Below are 23,799 nucleotides of genomic sequence, written 5' to 3' on the forward strand. Positions count from 1 at the left end.
TCAATTATAAATGGGACAACATTTTTTACCAACACCAATAAGTTACCATCTATTTCAAATTGCTTAATTGACCTGAACTCGTCTACAGGGTCACACCATGTGTCTTATTTTAATTTAAGTCCATCAGTCAGGGTAGTAAATCAATCCTTGGTGGAAGATAAACAAATGGACACTATATCACCACAAATAGTTAGTCCTCCCACAAAAAAGATACAGAAAAGGAAAGGCAAACAAGTGTGCCACTCGCCACCAAGGAAAAAAAGGAGGAATGTTGGGCCAAGGAAAAAGACTGTAAACTTAAACTCACCCTTACTAATAAAGAATTCCCTAACTAAAATCAGTAAGGAAGCAGAGGTAGATGCATCAAGCAACCAACCAGCACACACAAGTATGCCCCCTGAAGCACTGACGCCCAAAGGACTTCTGGAAGACATTGAGCGTCTTTTGAAATCTCTAATGTTGCCATTACTAGAAAGGGTTAAAAAGCTAGGAGAAAACATGGATCGCATTTTACTAGCACAAACACCCAAGGAAGCCCTGAAAGAAAACACTTCAAAGGAAATTCATCCTTCAAAAATACAATCAGCACAAAACACTTTGACTCCAAGACAGGATAGATCCAAGAAAACCCCCACGATTAACAACAATAGTTCTAAACCAGTAGCAATACAAGTATTACAAAAGGGTAAGGTTAACTCAGTGCCTTTGAAAACCATTGTCCCAACAGTCCCGAGGTCAACAAATGTACCACCACAGAATAGGGAAAAAACAAAAATAAAGGGAAACATTGACCTACCCCCAGAATCATCAAATTACGCAGTAATTCTGACTGGTGTTCCTGCGATAACAGTAGGTAGTGTAGAACCATACACCAGTCTAAAAAACAAGGTCATACATTGGTTGCAGACTAATAGACCCCTTCCACCTCACTTAAATGGGGACATAGCGTCAGTAAGACGGTGTGATTGGGTAGGGGTGAGACCCAAAGACATAGAGGGAGATGTGGTAATAATAAATTTTAGAGATCACAGAGTAGTAACCCACATTTGTGATTGGTTTTCGGGGAGAATGGAGGGTAGTATATCACCTCGAAACCTATGCTATTTCTACCCCGAAGCCCTGATGAGGCCTCGCACTCATCTCCAAAAATGGGGCCGCTCAGATCCCCAGCAACCTTCAAACCGCAAACCGCACCCTATCTTCACAAGACACTATACAAATAGTTATCAACCTTTCTTCCCACCTCAATATAGACCTGTTACTCCCTTAGACCACGCGCACAACCCCACAAATCCGACCGATTATTGGAACGTACCAATACAGCGTCTTTTTGAACCCTTCTCAGGCATGGACATAAATGATTGACTCAGTTGTCCTGCCTCTAAATTGGGTAACAATTTGGGGGGGGGGTAAAGATGTCGTACTTGACTACCCTCCATCTGAGCAGATTCACTCTAAAATCGGTAACATTACAACTAGAGCCAGGGAATTGGGGCCCAGGAAAGAAAACAGGATGTGGAAGGACGCCCGGGTAAAGAGAATTATTAATGAGGGGGTTATTTTGGAGGATGACACGACAGAAAATATCTCGTGTAAAATAAATAATAGCAAATATATATCAAAACTCAAAGGTAAAGGCAATCAGGAAAGTCAAGTAAGTGTAGTGTCATGGAACGTGTGTGGACTTGCTAATAAAATTCAAGAACTAGCGTGGGGGGAGTTAGTTAATAACATCGACATATTATGTGTTCAGGAAACCTGGATATTGACAGAACTACACATAGATGGTTTTAAGACCTTCCATGTCCCTGCTGTGCCCTCGAGCCATGGTAGACACAAAGGGGGATTATGTGGGTACGTGTCAAACCGTTTAGAAAACAGATGTAGCCATGGTAGACACATTTCATCTTACTTCCAGATGGTCACTATTCCTCTGAATTCTAGTGACACATTAATAGTGATAAATTTCTATAATAACATCAAGAATTCTAACTTTAAGGAGGAACTATCAAAACTGACAAATGAATTGGGGGAGGCAAAATCTACGAAAGGGAAAGACCTAATATGGGTCTGGGCAGGCAATTTTAACGTAAATTTATGTACTAGTGAAACATGCGGTTTCCAGGAATATGGGGAGGGGGATCAGGCAGATGGTAGCCACTTCCAACATAACGATAAAGGGGAAATATTAAATGGTATTATGGCCAAGTTTGACTTGGGTTTTGCAAACAGGCTTTGCTTCCCCAAGATAAACTTTACCTCGACTTTTTTGGCAAGGGGACTTCATTCTACCATTGACTTCATTATCCTACAGAATAAGTTTGGTAGCCGGGTGGTAAGTTATGAGACCCTTACGTCCGGTTTGAGTGACCATCAACCGCTAAAAATCCTTGTTGGTGTGCCAGGATCTAAATCTGCCACAATAACTGAGACCCTGGCATGGTCGCAAAACTTAGCTGTAGCACGGCAAAATGGTATAGCCCTAAAATGGAGTATGGTAGATCCCGTAAAAACCCTCAAGGAAATTGTGGAAGATGCTCTTCCCTCTCTCTTGGTGTGTTTAGAGGTAAAGTCCTCAAACGATGAAATCTTAGAGGCTTTTAGTAACATTACTAGTACCATACAGGGTGTCTTGACCAGGAAACGCTCGGAAAAAAGAAATAGTTCTACGGGCTGGTTTGACAGCCAATGTACCAAGACGCACAAAGCCCTTAAATTGGCTTTGAGCGCAACTACAAGGGACCATGTTGAAATTAGGCTACTCAGAAAGGCTTACAATTTAGCTAGACATCAACGTAAGAAGGCAATTAAAGAAAAAGCATGGCAAGATCTAGTAGAAGCAGCGGAGAGCAGAGATGCTAAATTATTCTGGCAGGTAGTTAATCTACCGTTTTTAAATAGCAAAGTGGCAGCGAGGATGGAAATAGCCATCGACGAAAAAACTTGGATGGACTTTTTTTCGAATGTATATTGTAACACCCAAGAGAACCCACAACTAGTGAGCAACCATTGCCCTATCCCAATTGAGTTCGACTTAGATGAGGTACTATTGGCAATAAATTCTACCAAGAAAAATAAAGCCCCGGGACCTGATGGGATGCCTAGTGATCTCTATAAGATGAACACTGACTTATGGGCACCAGTTTGTCTACGGGTTCTGGGTGCTTGCTGCTCAAAAGTTTTTATTAAAACATGGGCAGAATCATTAATAATCCCAATATATAAAAAGGGAGATAGGGAAAATCCATCAAATTATAGACCAATATCCCTGTTAGACTCATTAATGAAAATCGCAGGTAGAGTGGTCTTGACCAAATGACAGAAATGGGCAGAGGAAAATGATATATTAACACCCGTACAATACGGGTTTAGGGCCGGGATGGGCACAGTTGAACAAATCCTAAATTTTGTCCTGTTACAAGGGAAGTACACCAGAGCAAAAGAGGGCAGTTTTTATGCAATCTTTGTCGATCTCTCTTCTGCATTTGATTGCGTAATACATAATAAACTCTGTGATACACTAGAAGAGATGAATGTGGACCCAGCTATTGTTCTCTTTCTGAGACAATTATATTCAAATGCCACCGCCAAAGTTAGGTTTGGACTGGGGGGGAATGTACCGGGTCTTCCCACATACAAAAGGGGGTGAGGCAAGGGTGCGTGCTGGCCCCATTCCTTTTTTCACTGTATACCAACAGTCTAGAGAAGGAACTAGGAGCCTGCAATATTGATTCACCAAAGTATGGAAGTAGGCAGATCTTCTCACCTCTGTATGCGGATGACGCCGTATTAATGGCTAGAACGAAGGTTGGAGCTCAAAGGGCCTTAACTCAATATGTCGATTATATGGAAGCCAGGGGCCTTAAACTCAATGTTAAAAAGTCCTTTGTGATGCGCTGTGGTAAGGGTGGAGCTAGATTTAACCAACTTGATATAGCAGGACTACAAGTACAAGCCACTAAAACATTTTCATACCTAGGGGTCACAATTGAGGCATCAGGGGCTTGGGTCTCTGAGGTGAAAAATAGAACTCTAGCCTTTAAGCGAGCCATTGCAGCCATTAAAAACTTTGCAAGCAAATTGGGCAAAAAACGTCCCGAAATTATGCTGAACATATATGTGGCAAAATGCAGAAGCATCGCACTGTATGGTGCAGGAGTATGGGGGTACCAAGATGTAACATCGCTCCAAATTGCTGAAAATGACTTTTTAAGATATCTTCTGGCCCTCCCGAGGAGCACCTCGGTCTACAATTGTCATGCAGAATTGGGAGTGGAACATCTGACAGATCTGATTAGAATTCAGCCAATTCTGCTCTGGCGCAGAGTATGGACGACACCAGAACTGGGCCTAAACCGAGGATTAATCAGCGACGTCATGGCCTTGGACAACGTAAAACGGATTAAATGGCTGGAGTATGTCAGGAGAGTCCTATTGGACATTGATAGGCCAGAATGGTACGATAACCCTGAATCAATTGGGGAAATCCCGAAGAAAGCTCTGAAAAAACTATGTATGGAGCATTTTAATACACTAAGGTTTGGAAGTGAAGTCAGCAAAAAATCTGTCTTTGACCACCAGTCGCTGCTGACCACTCATAAAATACAACCTTACCTAAACCTTGTGACTTTGGGGTTCGATCGTTTTATCCTCACTAGATGTAGGTTCAATATTTTTCACCACATTGTTTCATTCCCAAATAAAAACGACTGGAGCAGAACCCTGGCTGTCTGTCCATGCGACAAGGTGTCCTCCCAGACTACTTTCCATCTGGTTTTATTTTGCAAATTGTACAACAAAGAACTTTCCAGATGGATAAAGCAATATCTGAGAGATGGGGCCTGGCGGCAGTGTAGGCCTGCATTTTTGAACTTGCCACTACTGGGAAACCCCCTATGTATAATGATAATGACAAAGTTTTTAAAAAGTGTACTGAAACGACGGAGTTCACTATGAATTATTAACTATTCGATTGAATCACTTTAATGGATTTAATACTTTTTTTTAAATACAATGCATGTTTGTATGGATGTATTTTTGTATGAATCGCTCTTATGATTTTTAACGTGTGAAAAATCGAATAAAGCTTTGAAACTTGAAACTTGACTAAATCTAAGAACAAAATCGTTTAATCTAAAAAAAATTCTGGATGAAATGAAATGAAATGAAATGAAATTGGGTTTATAAAGCGCATGGCTGCCCTCGAGCGTCCCAGCGCTGTTAAAATAATAAACAATAATAATAATAGCAGAGAACTCAGGAGGGGAAAGATCTAAGATGTATTAGGGAACAGGAAGGTTTTAAGTGCCTTTCTAAATTTCGGATAGGAGGCTTCCATCCGGAGCTCCCTAGGAAGTGCATTCCATTTTTTTGCCGCATTCAACGAGAACCGGCGGCCTCCTGAACGTGCTTTCCTCACTCTGGGAGTGGTGGCCAGGTTTTCTCCCTCGGACCGCAGGGATCGGGCTGGTTTGTAGGGGCAAATCATGTCTCTCAAGGCCGGAGGGCCTTTACCTTGCAATGTCTTGTGTGCGATGCAGAGTGATTTAAAGGAGACTCGCTCCTGAATTGGGAGCCAGTGGAGGGCTCTTAACAGAGGTTTGGCTGAGGCCCGCCTTGATGCCCCCATGAGCAGCCGGGCTGCGGCGTTCTGTACTCGCTGAAGAGTATTAATGGAGGCCTGAGGAGCAGCCAAAAAGAGGGCGTTACCATAATCCAATCTAGATAGGATTAGACCCTGGATAAGTAACTTTCTTGATTGGAAAGGCAAAAGAGGGAGTACCTTCCGTACTGCTCGGAGAAGACCAAAGCAGCCTCCGGCAACTTTCTCTGCATGGGTCTTAAACGTTAATTGAGGTTCAAACCAAACCCCAAGACTTTAAATTTTTTCCTTAGGTGGTTCACCCATGCAGGGGGGCCAAAGCTCAGCGGGCAAAGATGTCGCTTGACTACCCAGAAGCATGATTTCTGTCTTAGCTCCATTTAATTTGAGCTTAGAATCAGTCATCCACACGGAGACTGCAGTAAGACATTTGAAGAGATCATCTGGGCATCCCCCTTGGCGTGCCAGCGAGACGACAAGTTGTGTGTCGTCTGCGTAGCTGATGGATTTGATCCCAAAGGGGGAAATTATCTCCTCTAACGGGGCCATGTAAACATTAAACAGTGTGGGGCTCAGGGAGGAGCCCTGAGGAACCCCACACTGAAGAGGAGTGGATCTAGACATGGAACCATGACCATGTTTCTTATCCCAATAAAATAAAAGCAGACATGACGACAAAAGGTAGCATACTAAAAACAACTGATGGCGATTAAGAAAAACATAAAAGTACCTTTTATGTCACAATGAGAGCTAAAATATCTGAGGTCTTGTGTTGATGTTCATATCCAGGAATTAAGTTTGTTCTAGTTTAACTCAGTAGCCAATTATACAGCCTTAAAAAAATGTGTCACAAAGGATTTTTATCTAAAGTTGGGAGAACTGTACCTATGTAAAAACAATAACACAACATATACGCAAGAAATATATGCTTTAAAAAGTCTGCAACACTTTTGGTGAAAGCAGGCACGTTCAATAAATAAAATAGCACAACAATGAATGGCTGTAGAAATAGGGATTTATTAAATGACCAATTTATTTATTAAATAACCAAAAGAAAGTATCATAAGAAAAAATGGTAAATCAAAAATAAATGATAGTGGAGTGTGGCAAAGTCGAACTAGCCGATTTCCACAGCTGACTGGTGACAGATCGAAGTTGGACAGAAGGTAGTGGTTAAAAAATTATGGAGGGCCTGGGTCTTCGCGCCCTTTGCATCAGAGAAGCTGTAGAGCAAGAAGTGGAAATTGTGTTTGCTCCATCCTTGTAAAAGATTTTAGGGCAGATTTACAAGCCCCTTGCAACACTTTTGTGCTGCTATTATGTCACTCTTGTGACGCAGCGGTGGAATAAACAATGTTGCCAATTTACAAAGTGACGCATCTCGGGAGATGCGTCACGTTGTAAAGCCCTGCGTCACATTATACCTGCGTCAGGTATAATGTATGCAGGATGCACGTTCCCATGCAGGAAAGCCTTGTAGAAGTGACATAGTGAAATCTACAAGATTTCACAGCGCCACTTCTAGGACGTCACTGCGTCAAAACCTTACGCCTGCTAGAAGCAGGAGTAAGGAGTGACACACTAAAATAAGTATAGGCCTCAACAGAAATTGATGGAGTTGCGTCATGCTAGCGACACAACTCCAGCAATGCATGACTTTTGGGCCAACAGATGCGTCAGAATTTCTGATGCATCATTCAATCCTTACACTATGGTGTGCCGTATTGTAAGTACGTCCAGGTGGCGCAAGGGTATCACAGGCTGGCACAGGGAAATTGACGCATCTCTACAGATGCGTCAGTGTCTTGTAAATCTGCCCCTTTATCTTTGGACGGCAAATATTTCTGGAGGCCAAAAGGTTTCAGCAGGTTAATGCTCAGAACTAAGAAAAACAGAGTTTCACTATGTTGTACAGTTCTTTTTAGTGGTCCTTCAGTAATTAGCCTTGAACTTCGCAGTCACATGCCCTGAGCAGGATCAACCACGTAAATGTAGCCAGGAGGGTTCCGTCTTTTATAGCTATGATTGTCATTGTGACCCATTTAGAGTTGAAGATGCTCTAACTTTAGGTAAATCCTTGCTCAAACCTATTTTTTTCAAGGAAGTATAATTGGCCACTCTATTTAGGGTCAAAAACAAATGAATCACTTGCAACTGGTTCCTGAGGTTCCTCTGCTGGTACTCCATAAGCTTGGAGGGCACAGGTGGGACGTTGCACGTGGATTGGCTGAAGAAATTGTGGGGCATATTATCAAGCTATAGCGATAATTATCGCTAAGCTTGGTTAGCGGGCATTAAAATATCGCCGCGCTCCGACGATTTTTACCACTGAGATACCTTGATATTATCAAGGTTTATCTCAAAAGCGATAAAAATCGTGGGAAATGCATGAATATTGCTGTAAAATCAGCGATATTCATGCATTATCGTGACAGTGCTCTTAGCCATGTTATCCACCTTCCATTGGATAACATGGCTAAGAACTGCTCTGGGCAGGCGTTAGCTTTTGGAGATAGTCGCGCTTTGCGCGATTATTTCCAAAAGTTGGTAATAGGGGATAGCGATGTTAGCGACTGTTTTCACTCGCTAACATCTTGGCACGCCCACTTTGCATGTCATTAGAGATAATCATCGCTGACATGCAGAGTGGGCCCCTAAATGCCCGCTATCGCCTATTAGCTGTCGCTAACTGGTGTTAGCGACAGCTAGGTAATAGGGCGATAAAATTATCGCCGCTTTAGCGGGAAAAATTCCCGCTAAAGCGGCTATAATGCCCTTGGTAATATGCCCCAGTGTTTTTTTTCACTGGTCTATGGCTTCTCTTCTAGGTGTACCCAGTATTCTTTGTCTTTAGGACATAGCACACTTTCCATATGCAGGAGAAATGTTACATAGTAAAGCAGTCTCGGTTTGGACCTCGCTGCTTTTTGGGTTAGTAAGAGGCTACCTTCTGGAGTACTTGTAGTTGGTTTCTAGTCCCAAATATCCAAGACAGCACTGGCAAAAGAATTCTCTCCACTGTCCTCTACCAGGGATATTGGAATTTATATGCATGCATGTGTAAATGTATGTATTTTAGTGTGTATGTATGTTTGTCTAAATATAGTATTCATATACTGCAACCTTTTCAAAAGGCAGCGCAGCACTTCAAAGGATCGAAGGCAAAGACATTGTAACATGTGATAGCAGAGTAGTATGGATACATTCAGCAGTCATGATGCAGTCTTCTCTTATTTTCCTTTTACAGGGATCTGCCCCAATCCAGAGTGTTTAGGCAAAGGCTTGGAGAGGTAAACTCAGTCTATGATTGGCTATAGTCTCAATGTAAATCAAAATACACCTTCCTTGTTGTGCTTGCCTAACATTTGCAGTAAAATGCCCCTGGTCGCCTTTCAAATGTCTGCTTTACTGCAACAGCTACACCAGAATATTTATACTACAGCCATTAGAAATCTTAGTCACCTGATTCACCACAATCCCTCTTTCTTCCTCTATAAAAAACCCCAGGGCAACCCTAGCCCATCCTCCCAAAGATCAAAGATAGCCCCCCCCCTTTCCAGGTTCCTATTCCATACTGTGAAGATCTCTGTTGTGCCTGGGATGTCTTGTATACAAAAACAGACCATGTTTTTTTAATTTGCATCTTTTGACAGGGCAATGTCATCTGATTATGGAGAAGGCTGATATGTCTTCTTCCTTGGGCTCCTTCTGCAGATGGCCTATGTATACCATGGGGAGCTGAAGTGCTAAGTGAGTGAAATAAGGTTGAACCACAAGGGTCTCAGCCATGGAAAAGGGATTTGCTATCACAATAAGACTACTTATAAAACATAGGCAAGTAGAGTATGTAATCAAATTCGAATCATACCATTGATTTTGCTCTTAGCCATGTTATCCACCTTCCATTGGATAACATGGCTAAGAAATGCTCTGGGCAGGCGTTAGCTTTTGGAGATAATCGCGCTTAGCGTGATTATTTCCAAAAGTTGGTAATAGGGGATAGCGATGTTAGCGACTGTTTTCACTCGCTAACTTCTTGGCACGCCCACTTTGCATGTCATTAGAGATAATCATCACTGACATGCAGAGTGGGCCCCAGATCCTACACTCCTGAGGCAAAGCCGGGAGCTCTGTTCGTTAACATCGCATTTTTAAAATTATTATTTGTTTGAACTGCTTTTAAAACTCACCAGTCTCCCCTTGCTTGTACTCTGTTGGGGCACTTATCTTCACCCCGTGACACCCGCGCAGCCGACATTAACGCTGCTGCGGGATTGTAATCTCCATTGCCGCCATCAGCGAGCGAGCCTGTCTTCAGGCCACGCCCACTTTGACGAGGCCACGCCCCCGCCTACTTAACCGAGCTGATCACTAACTCAAAGTAGATCCTACACTCCTGAGGCACAGTCGGGAGCTCTGTTCGTTAACATCGAATTTTTAAAATTATTATTTGTTTGAACTGCTTTTAAAACTCACCAGTCTCCCCTTGCTTGTACTCTGTTGGGGCACTTATCTTCACCCCGTGACACCCGCGCAGCCGACATTAACGCTGCTGCGGGATTGTAATCTCCATTGCCGCCATCAGCGAGCGAGCCTGTCTTCAGGCCACGCCCACTTTCATGAGGCCACGCCCCCGCCTACTTAACCGAGCTGATCACTAACTCAAAGTAGATCCTACACTCCTGAGGCACAGCCGGGAGCTCTGTTCGTTAACATCGCATTTTTTTAATTATTATTTGTTTGAACTGCTTTTAAAACTCACTAGTCTCCCCTTGCTTGTACTCTGTTGGGGCACTTATCTTCACCCTGTGACACCCGCGCAGCCGACATTAACGCTGCTGCGGGATTGTAATCTCCATTGCCGCCATCAGCGAGCGAGCCTGTCTTCAGGCCACGCCCACTTTCACGAGGCCACGCCCCCCACATTCCCCATATAAACATGTGCACTTCACGTACGCGCAGCGGACGGGCGCCGGCGCGCCTAAGGCAAGCCCGTCTGGGCACGTCCGGGCCCAGCCAGACCCAGGCCCAGTTACTCTGCCCATATCTCCTGATGGTCGACTTATCTATACTAGAGATAGACTCCAAGCCGTTGAAAAATCCTGAGTGCAACTACATCCATTCGGGAGGAAAACCTTTCATCAACTGTGGTCTATGTACTCCGGCCTCCACCACCTTAGGAGATCACGGCCTACAGCTAGGCCTTCTCAATTGTCGGTCCCTTCCTAAACACTCCCATGAAATCAACCTTCTGATACGAGATCACGGCTTTGACGTCTTGTTCCTCACCGATACTTGGCTTACTTCCTGGTCGGAGTCTGACATCACTAACGCTTTACCCCCGGGCTACCAAATCCAATCCCAAAACAGACCCCTCGGCAGAGGAGGTGGCCTTGCTATAATCTACAGAGAACATTTCTCATGTAGATCTATCGATGCCAATATCGACGACTGCGAAAGCTGCCATTTTGCTTTACAAGTATCCCCCGTGCACTCCCTATCGGGGCTGCTGATATACCGCCCGCCGGGAACCCCAGGAAAATTTCCAAGTGCTCTTGTCGACACTGTCACCCAGATAGCAACTACCTCTCCCAATTTTCTTATCTTGGGAGACCTCAACCTCCATCTGTCAGACCCCAGGGACCCAACCGCGTCCGAACCTCTTCTTGACCTCACGTCGTTTGACATCCGATTAGTTAACTCTGAACCCACCCATGACAAAGGACACCTCCTGGACCCCGTATTCACCAACATATCGGACCTCACCACCTGCACCCCTCTTCCCCTTCCTTGGACAGACCACTTTTTAATATCTATCTTTTGGCACCTTTCCATCCCACCCACCCAACAGGTCAAAACTCGGGTCACTGACCGATGATGGCACAAACTCTCGCCAGATGAATGGGCCTCTACTCTCAGGGCCTCTCCCCCCTCCCCGGTCTCTGACCCAACCACTGCTGACAACCAGTTCAACTCTTGGCTCACCAAATCACTGGACAAACTCCTCCCCAAAACTACCACCCTTAGGCGAATCAAAAGAGTGAGCCCTGCTCCTTGGTACACGCCTGATCTTAACCTCCTACGGAAGGAGTGCAAAAGAACGGAGCGCTCCTGGAGGAAAGATAAATCGACAGTCATTAAAGACGCCTTCCGTACTTCCTTAAAAAACTATAAGATCGCTCTTCGCAATACCAAAAGTACATTCTTTCTGGAAAGGATAGAAAACTCCTCCTGTTCCACCAAAGAAACATTAATCATTTTAAAAGAATTACTTAAAGTCCCTGACTCTGTACCAAAGAACCCGCCTGACCCCAAGGCAGATGAAGAGAAATGCCTTAAATTGGCCAAATTCTTCGAGGAGAAGATTCAGAAAATCCTTGCTTCTCTTCCGCCCGTCGACTTCAGTATTACTGAGGAAGACGGCATTAACTCAAACCTTACCACTCCCCACCTAATCTCTCTCGGTCCAGTCACTATTGAAGAGGTCTTAACCACGCTAGACTCTATCAAAAGCGGATCCCCTAGGGACCCGGTCCCTTTACGCATACTTAAGAAAGTGGCCCCCACCATCGCCCCTCCACTCACTCATCTCATCAACGCCTCACTGCTCCAGGGAAAAGTTCCTCCCAGCTGGAAGGCAGCGGTCGTCAAGGCGCTACTTAAAAAACCTTCTCTAGACCCCTCGGAGTTGGCCAATTACAGGCCAATCTCCCTCCTCCCTGGAACCAGTAAAATCGCGGAAAAGCTAGTTAACAAAAAGCTTTCGCAGTATCTGGAGACCAACAACTTGCTCAGATGCTCACAAACTGGATTCCGCCCAGGGCAGGGCACCGACATCGCCCTACTCGCAGCAGTGGAGGAGGCCAGAGCCCTGTTAGATGCAGGAGGATCAGTGGCAGTGATCCTCCTGGACCTCAGTGCGGCCTTCGACACCGTTAACCATCGGGTCTTAATCCAGCGACTCAAGAACATTGGTGTTGAGGGCACGGCTCTGACCTGGTTCAAATCATTCCTTGGCCACCGCTCCTTTCAGGTCTGGGAGAATGACACCCGCTCCCCCGAAACCCTCCTCCAATGCGGTGTGCCCCAGGGCTCATCGTTAAGCCCGACATTATTCAATGTCTACATGTCCCCATTGGAGGAGGTTGTCACCCCGTTCGGAGTGAAAATCATCAGCTACGCTGATGACACACAATTAGTGGTGTCTTTATCTCACCCAAACCAAGAACCATCGGACCTCTACAACTGTCTTGCAGACATTCAAGGATGGATGAATGGATCGTCTCTGAAACTTAACAGTTCAAAGACAGATATTCTCCTCCTTGGCCAGAAGGGGCTTTCCCTCTCTCAGAGCATCTGCCCCCCCTGCTTGGGTGAGCCCCCAGTCCCCAAGTCTGAGATCAAGAGCCTAGGAATTTGGCCTGAAAAAGACTTGTCCTTTAAGACTCAAGCCCAAAAAATCGCTGGGACCTGCTTCGGGCTCCTCAAATCTATTAGGAAGATCCTGCCCTTACTTCCTCCTATCTCCCAGAAACTACTAATCCAAGGCCTCATTCTATCAAGGATAGATTATAGCAATTCCATCTATCTGGGCGCTCCCGAGGCAACCCTTAATAAACTGCAAAGAATCCAGAATGCCGCGGCCCGGATTCTCACGAATACCCCGGCTAGATCCTCGGCCAAACCAGCCCTGAAACAGCTCCACTGGCTCCCTGTGAGAGAGCGAGTGAAGTTTAAGGCTCTCTGTCTGTCACATAAACTTTTGCAGGACAAAGGCACCCCCATCCTAAAAAAATTCATCAGGCCCTACAAAGCGCCAAGATCCATCCGATCATGAATACCTCATCACTATCCCCAGAGTGAAGAAGGTGCACACGGGTGGACGGCGTTTCTTTGTCAACACAGCCCGCCTTTGGAATTCCCTCCCCCGTGAACTTAGGACGGAACCAGACTACCTCCGATTTAGGAAGCGGCTGAAAACTCACCTGTTCCCTTGATCTCCTTCTTCCTCCTCCCTCCCCCCGGGTTTATCCTTTGGCTTGTCCGGATCTTAGCGCTGGGATACTTACGGGTGACTACGCGCTTTACAAAAACCTAATAATAATAATAATAATAAATGCCCGCTATCGCCTATTAGCTATCGCTAACTGGTGTTAGCGACAGCTAGGTAATAGGGCGGTAAAATTTTTGCCGCTTTAGCGGGGAAAATTCCCGCTAAAGCGGCGATAATGCCCTTGGTAATATGCCCCAGTGTTTTTTTTCACTGGTCTATGGCTTCTCTTCTAGGTGTACCCAATATTATTTGTCTTTAGGACATAGCACACTTTCCATATGCAGGAGAAATGTTACATAGTAAAGCAGTCTCGGTTTGGACCTCGCTGCTTTTTGGGTTAGTAAGAGGCTACCTTCTGGAGTACTTGTAGTTGGTTTCTAGTCCCAAATATCCAAGACAGCATTGGCGAAAGAATTCTCTCCACTGTCCTCTACCAGGGATATTGGAATTTATATGCATGCATGTGTAAATGTATGTATTTTAGTGTGTATGTATGTTTGTCTAAATATAGTATTCATATACTGCAACCTTTTCAAAAGGCAGCGCAGCACTTCAAAGGATCGAAGGCAAAGACATTGTAACATGTGATAGCAGAGTAGTATGGATACATTCAGCAGTCATGATGCAGTCTTCTCTTATTTTCCTTTTACAGGGATCTGCCCCAATCCAGAGTGTTTAGGCAAAGGCTTGGAGAGGTAAACTCAGTCTATGATTGGCTATAGTCTCAATGTAAATCAAAATACACCTTCCTTGTTGTGCTTGCCTAACATTTGCAGTAAAATGCCACTGGTCGCCTTTCAAATGTCTGCTTTACTGCAACAGCTACACCAGAATATTTATACTACAGCCATTAGAAATCTTAGCCACCTGTTTCACCACAATCCCTCTTTCTTCCTCTATAAACAAACCCCAGGGCAAGCCTAGCCCATCCTCCCAAAGATCAAAGATAGCCCCCCCCTTCCAGGTTCCTATTCCATACTGTGAAGATCTCTGTTGTGCCTGGGATGTCTTGTATACAAAAACAGACCATGTTTTTTTTATTTGCTTCTTTTGACAGGGCAATGTCATCTGATTATGGAGAAGGCTGATATTTCTTCTTCCTTGGGCTCCTTCTGCAGATGGCCTATGTATACAATGGGGAGCTGAAGTGCTAAGTGAGTGAAATAAGGTTGAACCACAAGGGTCTCAGCCATGGAAAAGGGACTACTTATAAAACATAGGCAAGTAGAGTATGTAATCAAATTCGAATCATACCATTGATTTTGCTGGTGTTTTTAAAAACGTAGTCTGATTTGGAAGATTGTATAATTGTCCTAACAAAGGTACAAACACAGGTTTTGCCACATGTTGCACTTGAAAACACAGACCTATGCAGTTTGTACAGAAACATCTGCTGTTAAGCATATTTCCTTTTTGTATGTAAGTGGGGATAACTACTGCTTCAAGCGTTTATCAATGATATTTCAACCTTGTACAGTTGTGCAGAACCTTTGCAGCCTTAGCACTGTCCTACACAAGTGTAAAAAATGGCAAGCAATTTAAACAAAGGACAGTTTTTCATTTTTAAGGCAGAGCACATGAAGATGGGAGAAAATTATTAGCTGTTGACTCCCTCATAGGTCCAAATAGGGGATGTTAATGGAAAATAACTGGGGGAACCAAGAAAAAAATTGACTTAATGGAGCAATATCCTTGCTATTCAATGTTGTGAAACAATCTTGCTGGGTTAGGGAAGAAATTATTAACTTTTCTTTCTCATTCACCTTTTGTCTTTTTTATTATGCATGGGTACTACGTTTTGTGTTAGCATTAGTGTTATGTTAAACCCTTAGATGATGATAACAAGAAGTTTACCAGATTTATAGTCAATCACTATGCTATGCTTTAAAAGGACGAGGAAATAGTTGGCGGTTCACAAATTATAAGCAACAATGTTGGCTTTATAAGTCTAAATGCTACCAGGAGTAAAGGACTAAATGCAAATTTAAAGTCTTAGTATATGCAAATTCTAGGGAATGCAATTGCAAACCGGGCATTTTATACATTTTCACACCATTTAAAATCTGCAGGAGTATTGCCCAATATGAACTGCCATTTTTTATTGTTTTGTAAATTTTAACAATTTTTTTACGAAAATATTATCTGAAACCGTTGTTTTTAAAATATAATGTTCATACCACTAAAAATACCTTGAAACTGTTATTCTCATTGGAAAGTCCTGATATCTGTTTCTTCACGGCATCATACATTATAAAAAGTATTGCCGTCAGGAAATCGATTATATTATAAAAGTTATACCTGCGAAGTCTAAATTTTGTACTCACTGGCAAATAACAATTATAGTAAATGAAATTGTGAATTAAATGCATTTCGTTACTTTATATTTGTCACTTTAAGTCTACCTTTTGCACACGCTCTGCAATGAATCTTATGGATCCTTTTGCACATCAGCATAAGTCACTTTATTGCGCTTCTTTTACACACTGTTGAAATGTATTTTGTAAACTTGTTTTTAATTATTACGCTTAGCAAACTGCATAATAATGCATTAAGAATCTGTATTTTATATCTATGTACGCGTTTATGGTTGTTTATAACACCGAATAAAGCTTTTGAAATTTGAATATTTGAACTGCTTTTAGAGATTGGGCGATAGATGCATGTCCATTTCGGTTTTGGAATATTGTACATTAGAAAATGTGAAGCTCTTTGGTGACCTCAAGTTACCACAAATTACCGTATTTTTTCACTACTTCACCAACACATAGATATTGAATGCTGACTTAATAATATGTCTTTGGTGTGTTGCTTCATGCAGTTACACAAAAATGTACTTTGGTTTTGGGAAACACAATTTCTTGCTCGAACAATTTTACTGTTTTATGCATTGTGTTAGTACGTTTTGACCAATCCTCAGTCATCACATAGTTTATTTTAATTTTTGTCTTAAGAAACTGATGTATGCATATACAGTATGAGTAATAAGGTGAATTTAATTTAGGTAAAACAGAGAATGAATTTCACATATTGAACCAAGAAATAAAACGTTCATCACTATCAGTGATAAATATTTACATACAATGTTACACTATTGTACTATTAAAGTAGTTCTTCCATTATCCATGTACAGCTGCAGATGTTTTGATGCCTGATAGAATTTTAGTATTATTGGGCCGCAATACTTAAAACTGTTTCAGTTACAACTACAAGACCATTTCCAGTCTGCTGAAAGAACTATAAATATAGACTTCATTTGCGTTTTCAGGGCATTATAGATACATCTGAAGCTATTGTAGCAGTTATAAAACGATTATTTCAACAATACCATCTCATGCTGCAATAACTATTACTTTTGTGTGCTATTTTCACAATAAACGAAAGATGCTGAAAGTGGCACAAGATTGAGTAAAATAAGTGTAAACTAATGAAGTGGATCATTGTCTCTGTTATCTCATATCTCATGCAAGTGTAAGAAAGTCTTAGATTTTGGTTGCTTTTATGATTTGAAAATCAATTAAATTTGCCACAAACGGATAGGAAAGATATGGTGTAGATAGGAATCACAACTTTTACTAGGTTTATGCTTTACAGAACACATGGTCAGATGTTTGGTATTGCTGCTTGAAAGAGCCCCATGTTCAGAAGGTCTGAGTAAAATAATGTAACTAATGCCAATTGAATTGTCTTATCAGTTCTAGAATGTTCTAGAGCTCTTCTTTCTCATGGAAAAGCTTTTTTGTCTATCATCTTCCGCTTTGCAGTTTAATGTCAACTGCCTATTTTTATGTCAGTAAATGTGCTAGAGTCTGTTGAAGAAAATTAAAACACAGAAAACTGTACTCTTCCGCATCTTCTATCTACTATGACATCAAATACCTGTGTTACCACCTTAAAGAACTCGCGATATTGCTTCTAATCCTCCATAATGATGTAGTGAGTATTGTCCAACATGCAAGCTTGTTCCTGACATGAAAACCTTTTCAGAACGGTTGCTCCTGTAGCACTGGATACAGTGGAACAATGAGGTTAGGAATCGTTCCTGATTTTCTTGCTTGTATTTGAGAACCAGTGTGATTCTTGATTAACACTCTGCACCAGATGTCCAATTGTTTATTATTAGAACATAGTGAGATGGGCTATAATTTGGCATACTTGATTTATCATATTTAGCACGGTCTCAGTAGGGGTTTGACAGCTACTGACCGAGCACCAGTTAGAAGATGGATGGGCCCTTGGCTAAACAGTTATACTTGTATCATAGACAACAGGAAGAGTTTGAAGCATGTGCATTCACTCAGGATTTTGTGAGTACAATATTAAAATATGGAAGTGCCTATTGGCAAGATTTGCAGCAGAGCGACATATGTGCCATTTACTAACCATTCACCTGAAGGATGTGGGTCTGATAAAGGTCTTCATATCCATAAGCATTACATGAGTAGTTGCCCATATGTATTGTTGTCACTTTTGTGATGTAAAGGGAGTCGTCTTCTCCAAAATCCTGCATGGAAGACAAAGCGTCATGTTGTGATTATCAAAGCTAACGGTAATGAAAAGTCATGCATGCAGATTTTTCAAATGATTCCAGAGTAAGAGAGTACATATTCCAACTATATGGGTAGATTGCTTAATAATCAAACTTCTAATTAATCTTTCTAGAATACATGTACTTTTATGAATAATCTTTAATATATTCTAATCGCATTAACATTTCATTACGCATCCATGGGAGTAATAGCATTATCACCAACATATGAAATATGCACATGTATCATTCCGGAGTTGGTATAAATTCAAGAGTTCTTTTTATAATGTTATGGATAGAGAGGAGCAAATGATGTATGCATAATTTATGTATGTGCATTGTATGGATATCTAAAGAACATTCATTCTCATATAAACTAAGTATGTTGCAATGTGCACACACATTTGTGGCATTCAAATACAATGGTTACCTATGCTTATTTCCTTAGCCCTGTTTACTTATGTAATGTATGTACTTCATACATGATGTGTAGAGATACAGGATTTGTTGGATTTGAATTTATTTACTATTGGGTTTTTTTCTAAATTGTTTCTGTAGAAAATTGGCACCCTTTATATCACAAATCTCAAAAATTGCACTTGATGGTGCACTTTCACCAAATCTTGTGCTGAATTTGTGTGAGTGTAACTAAACTCCACTGATAAGTGTGAGAAATACACAAGAAGATGCATTTGAATATCCATAATGTTAGTATTATGCATTATTACCATTTCATTTCCTAGCTTTTCCTCTAACACTCATTTGGTTCCTTCCAATATTGTATATCCAATCAGAATTTACATGTTTATTGGGTACATATGTTTTAGAACTATTATGCACATATAGAACGTATGTAGCCGTGGAATTTTGCAAATCATATTTAAAGAATGCCGGTGTGCATTGCAGCATTTCCCAGGTGTGACTCTGACTTACACCTTCATGAATTACACTCGTGTTAAAGCTTAGTAAATTTGTCCCTATGTATTGCACATGTTCTCAGAAGTATTGGGGAATGCAATATCTTGTCTGACTTTACCTTGCTATATATCATGAATCTTCACCCTATTCTATAATAGGAGCTACTCTTTTCAATGGACTTTAACCGTCCTATAGATCATGAATCTTATTCCTTTTTTTATAAGATCTACTCTGATTAACCAAAAGCATACAGAGCGTCCAACGGGTATTATCACTGTAGTGGCCACATCGGACATGAATATAATAATGACCACTCCAATGCACCAGGCATGTTTCCAAAGGTAATATCATAAAAAAAATGTCAAAATATGAAATGCATGCACATGAGTAATGAAATACCAGCCATAGCAGAAAGCATATCCAAAAAAAAAGAGTAGAGCATCAGAAGCTTTCACCAATGTAGCATGTTTTATCCCTGGAATATCACCTTTATTTATATTTTTAAAAACTAATAATTTGGGGGGGCTATTCATAAAAGTAACACACTTGTGATTAATTTACATATGTAAGCTTAATATTACTATTTGTAGTAACTTTACTACTTTCGGCTGGCCCTAAAATCTGTGTTTAAGATTACTGCAAAATCTAGACTTACACATACTCACTCCTAAAAAAGGGGTAGGAGTCAAATTTGCATGTTTAAAGTTACTACTGCAAAAAGGAGCAGTAGTAAGTCCAGCGCCATATATGGCCAACCTCTGACACTGCAACATGCTCTGCTAGAAATAATGGAGATGGGAAATAAAAATGAAATCCCATAATAATGTTGAATAAAATAAAATATACAAAATAGTTAAGAAATAAATATAATATAATGTTACAACTATCCAAAAATTAAATATTTTGTATATTATGCTAACACATTTCACTAACCTTTTTGTGTGTAAAATAATTATTTCACATTAGGTTTTATTAAGATATACTTACATTTTAATGAATTCTGTAAATCACTGTTCATAATTAGTAAATAATAAGAAATAAAAATCTTTTAATTTAGTTGACAATTTTTTATTATTGAAACTTAAGAAAATTATTTTTATTTCATTTAGTATATGTAGAATAAATAGACATTTAATACGATTATGTTATTAGGGATGTAGAACCTTTTACATTTTGTTTTACATTTAAAACAAATCTTCAAACATAATTTGCATTAATGTTTAACCCAAAAATATTAGCATTCATATTTTTCAAGCATAACACATTTTTCACATTTTCCAGATCACATCACAGAGATGGAGATCTTCCTATTGTAAAGTACAATGTCGATCTCTGACCCGGAATCTTGTGACAGAGTTCTCCGTTAAGGTAAAATATATTGGCAATTTACAATAGGGAGTTCTCAAGACTGCAGAGGGTCTTTGTAGTAAGGAAAAGGGAAAAGTAAAAATGCTTTTTAAACTTGAAAAACTTAGTAAAAATGTGTTCAGGTTAAATATTTTTGTGAATCATTTTTACATATTTATGTTAAAAGTAGAACAAAAGAACAAATACTACTTGATTAATGCTTTCAGTTTAAAATATAATTATTTTCTGTAGTTTAAATTTCAAAAAGAATCCCACTTAAAGTAAAAATAGTTATCTTTCATTAATTATTAATAATTCTGTAAAGTGATGTATAAAATAAAAATAGAATAATTAATTATTTTAAGATGATTTCCTATAGGGGTCTATTTTAAGACCCCATTTTATTCTCAGGAATGTTGTTGCAGTGCCTGTGAATGGCTATGTGTGGTGCTGAACTTACTTTAACTCTGAAATGGAGTACATGTACTACTTTTTTGGGTCCCTTTTGGCACTAGTAACTGTAGAGGTACAGTTTGTTAATAGGATTGGGCTAACTCTTTTATGTTTGTGTGCAATGCATGCCCCTCCCTGTACCCCTCCCTAGCCTTGACTCTTCCTTACATCTCCCAAAATCCACACCTTTAGTCATAAATATTCCCCAATTTGTAGTACTACTATACTACTATACTAATAAAAAAAAGTACTGCAAATTGCAGTTTGTGAATGGGCACAGTTGCCTTTAAGTCTCACATTATCGGTTTCTGAAGAATTGCCTTGTGCTCTTGACAAATTTGAGTGTTTCTTTTATATTATATATATATATATATATATATATATATATATATATATATATCCATCACAAAGTTTGCCTGCAATGAGGAGCCCACTCCGGTAAGTTCAATAATCAACACTTTTATGTAGAAACTGCTTTTCAGACAAGGTGAGTGTTTCGCCTTATTCCAGTCATGTCCGCCGCATTTCGTGCAAACGCACTTCCTCATGGACAGCGGGCTTTTGATGAGGTGCAATACACGGCAATTTCCTCAGCATACTTATGAGTCAAAATGTCTCTGCCCATGTGGGTGTGGCCTTCCTGAGGCCTGATGTATAATGTAGTGATGAGCATCATTCCTCAAGTGAGCCTCCGTGCATGAACCTTAGTGACATCAGTAATTCCTCAGTGGGTTGCAAGTTAACAACTTCACATGCCAGAAAAGCACATTGCCATTTCTCCATCAGGCAAAACCGGTTCCCAACGCCACTCCGCCGTTTGACGAAATAGCAGGACTGTGCCAGCAGGCACAGCGGGGCTTACCTCGCGGCTCAGGCTGCGCCGCTACAATCCATCACAAAGTTTACCTGCAATGAGGAGCCCACTCCGGTAAGTTCAATAACCAACACTTTTATGTAGAAACTGCTTTTCAGACAAGGTGAGTGCTTCGCCTTATTCCAGTCATGTCCGACGCATTTCGTGCAAACGCACTTCCTCATGGACAGCGGGCTTTTGATGAGGTGCAATACACGGCAATTTCCTCAGCATACTTATGAGTCAAAATGTCTCCGCCCATGTGGGTGTGGCCTTCCTGAGGCCTGATGGATAATGTAGTGATGAGCATTATTCCTCAAGTGAGCCTCCGTGCATGAACCTTAGTGACATCAGTATTTCCTCAGTGGGTTGCAAGTTAACAACTTCACATGCCAGAAAAGCACATTGCCATTTCTCCATCAGGCAAAACCGGTTCCCAACGCCACTCCGCCGTTTGACGAAATAGCAGGACTGTGCCAGCAGGCACAGCAGGGCTTACCTCGCGGCTCAGGATGCGCCGCTACAATCCATCACAAAGTTTGCCTGCAATGAGGAGCCCACTCTTGTAAGTTCAAAAACCAACACTTTTATGTAGAAACTGCTTTTCAGACAAGGTGAGTGCTTCGCCTTATTCCAGTCATGTCCGACGCGTTTCGTGCAAATGCACTTCCTCATGGACAGCAGGCTTTTGATGAGGTGCAATACACGGCAATTTCGTCAGGATACTTATGAGTCAAAATGTCTCCGCCCATGTGGCTGTGGCCTTCCTGAGGCCTGATGGATAATGTAGTGCTGAGCATTATTCCTCAAGTGAGCCTCCGTGCATGAACCTTAGTCACATCTGTATTTCCTCAGTGGGTTGCCAGTTAACAACTTCACATGCCAGAAAATCACATTGCCATTTCTCCATCAGGCAAAACTGGTTCCCAACGCCACTCCGCCGTTTGACGAAATACCAGGACTGTGCCAGCAGGCACAGCGGGGCTTACCTCGCGGCTCAGGCTGCGCCGCTACAATCCATCACAAAGTTTGCCTGCAATGAGGAGCCCACTCCGGTAAGGTCAATAACCAACACTTTTATGTAGAAACTGCTTTTCAGACAAGGTGAGTGCTTCGCCTTATTCCAGTCATGTCCGATGCGTTTCGTGCAAACGCACTTCCTCATGGACAGCGGGCTTTTGATGAGGTGCAATACACGGCAATTTCCTCATCATACTTATGAGTCAAAATGTCTCCGCCCATGTGGCTGTGGCCTTCCTGAGGCCTGATGGATAATGTAGTGCTGAGCATTATTCCTCAAGTGAGCCTCCGTGCATGAACCTTAGTCACATCAGAATTTCCTCAATGGGTTGCGAGTTAACAACTTCACATGCCAGAAAATCACATTGCCATTTCTCCATCAGGCAAAACCGGTTCCCAACGCTACTCCGCCGTTTAACGAAATAGCAGGACTGTGCCAGCAGGCACAGCGGGCTTACCTTGAGGCTCAGGCTGCGCCGCTACAATCCATCACAAAGTTTGCCTGCAATGAGGAGCCCACTCCGGTAAGTTCAATGACCAACACTTTTATGTAGAAACTGCTTTTCAGACAAGGTGAGTGCTTAGCCTTATTCCAGTCATGTCTGACGCGTTTCGTGCAAACGCACTTCCTCATGTACAGCGGGCTTTTGATGAGGTGCAATACATGGCAATTTCCTCAGCATACTTATGAGTCAAAATGTCTCCGCCCATATAATATATATTTATATACATACATACACATCATCTACTGGCAGTTGCTAGTAGGTAATTATATTTAGGACCTAGTTTCCATATGAAACTACTTTTTATTTTGCTGATAACTTTAGTGCCTTTTCATGAATCTCCACAAAATTTTCAAAACTAGTTTGCCACTCACTTCAGCTGTCTGGAAAGTTTCAGGATGAGCTGTCAAGTGGGGCAGAGAAAAAGGTGATTCCCAAAATGCCTTTTCCCCAAGCAATTACCCATAGGGATTTTCGACACGACTACAGCCTGAACCTCTGAATGGATTTACACCAAATATGGCG

General features: G+C 41.6%; 1 protein-coding gene across 1 annotated transcript in view; it reads right to left on the reverse strand.

Moving 5' to 3' along the window:
* The window catches only part of FSTL4 (follistatin like 4), a 1,347,217-nt gene that overhangs the window by 234,431 nt on the left and 1,088,987 nt on the right, over positions 1-23,799 (reverse strand). Inside the window, exon 6 of the mRNA XM_078653328.1 lies at positions 18,036-18,156. Within this exon, the coding sequence (XP_078509454.1) occupies positions 18,036-18,156 (121 nt within the window). The remainder of the gene's footprint in view (positions 1-18,035; positions 18,157-23,799) is intronic.

Source organism: Lissotriton helveticus, chromosome 7 (genome assembly GCF_964261635.1).
Source record: "Lissotriton helveticus chromosome 7, aLisHel1.1, whole genome shotgun sequence".
Lineage (NCBI taxonomy): Eukaryota > Metazoa > Chordata > Amphibia > Caudata > Salamandridae > Lissotriton > Lissotriton helveticus.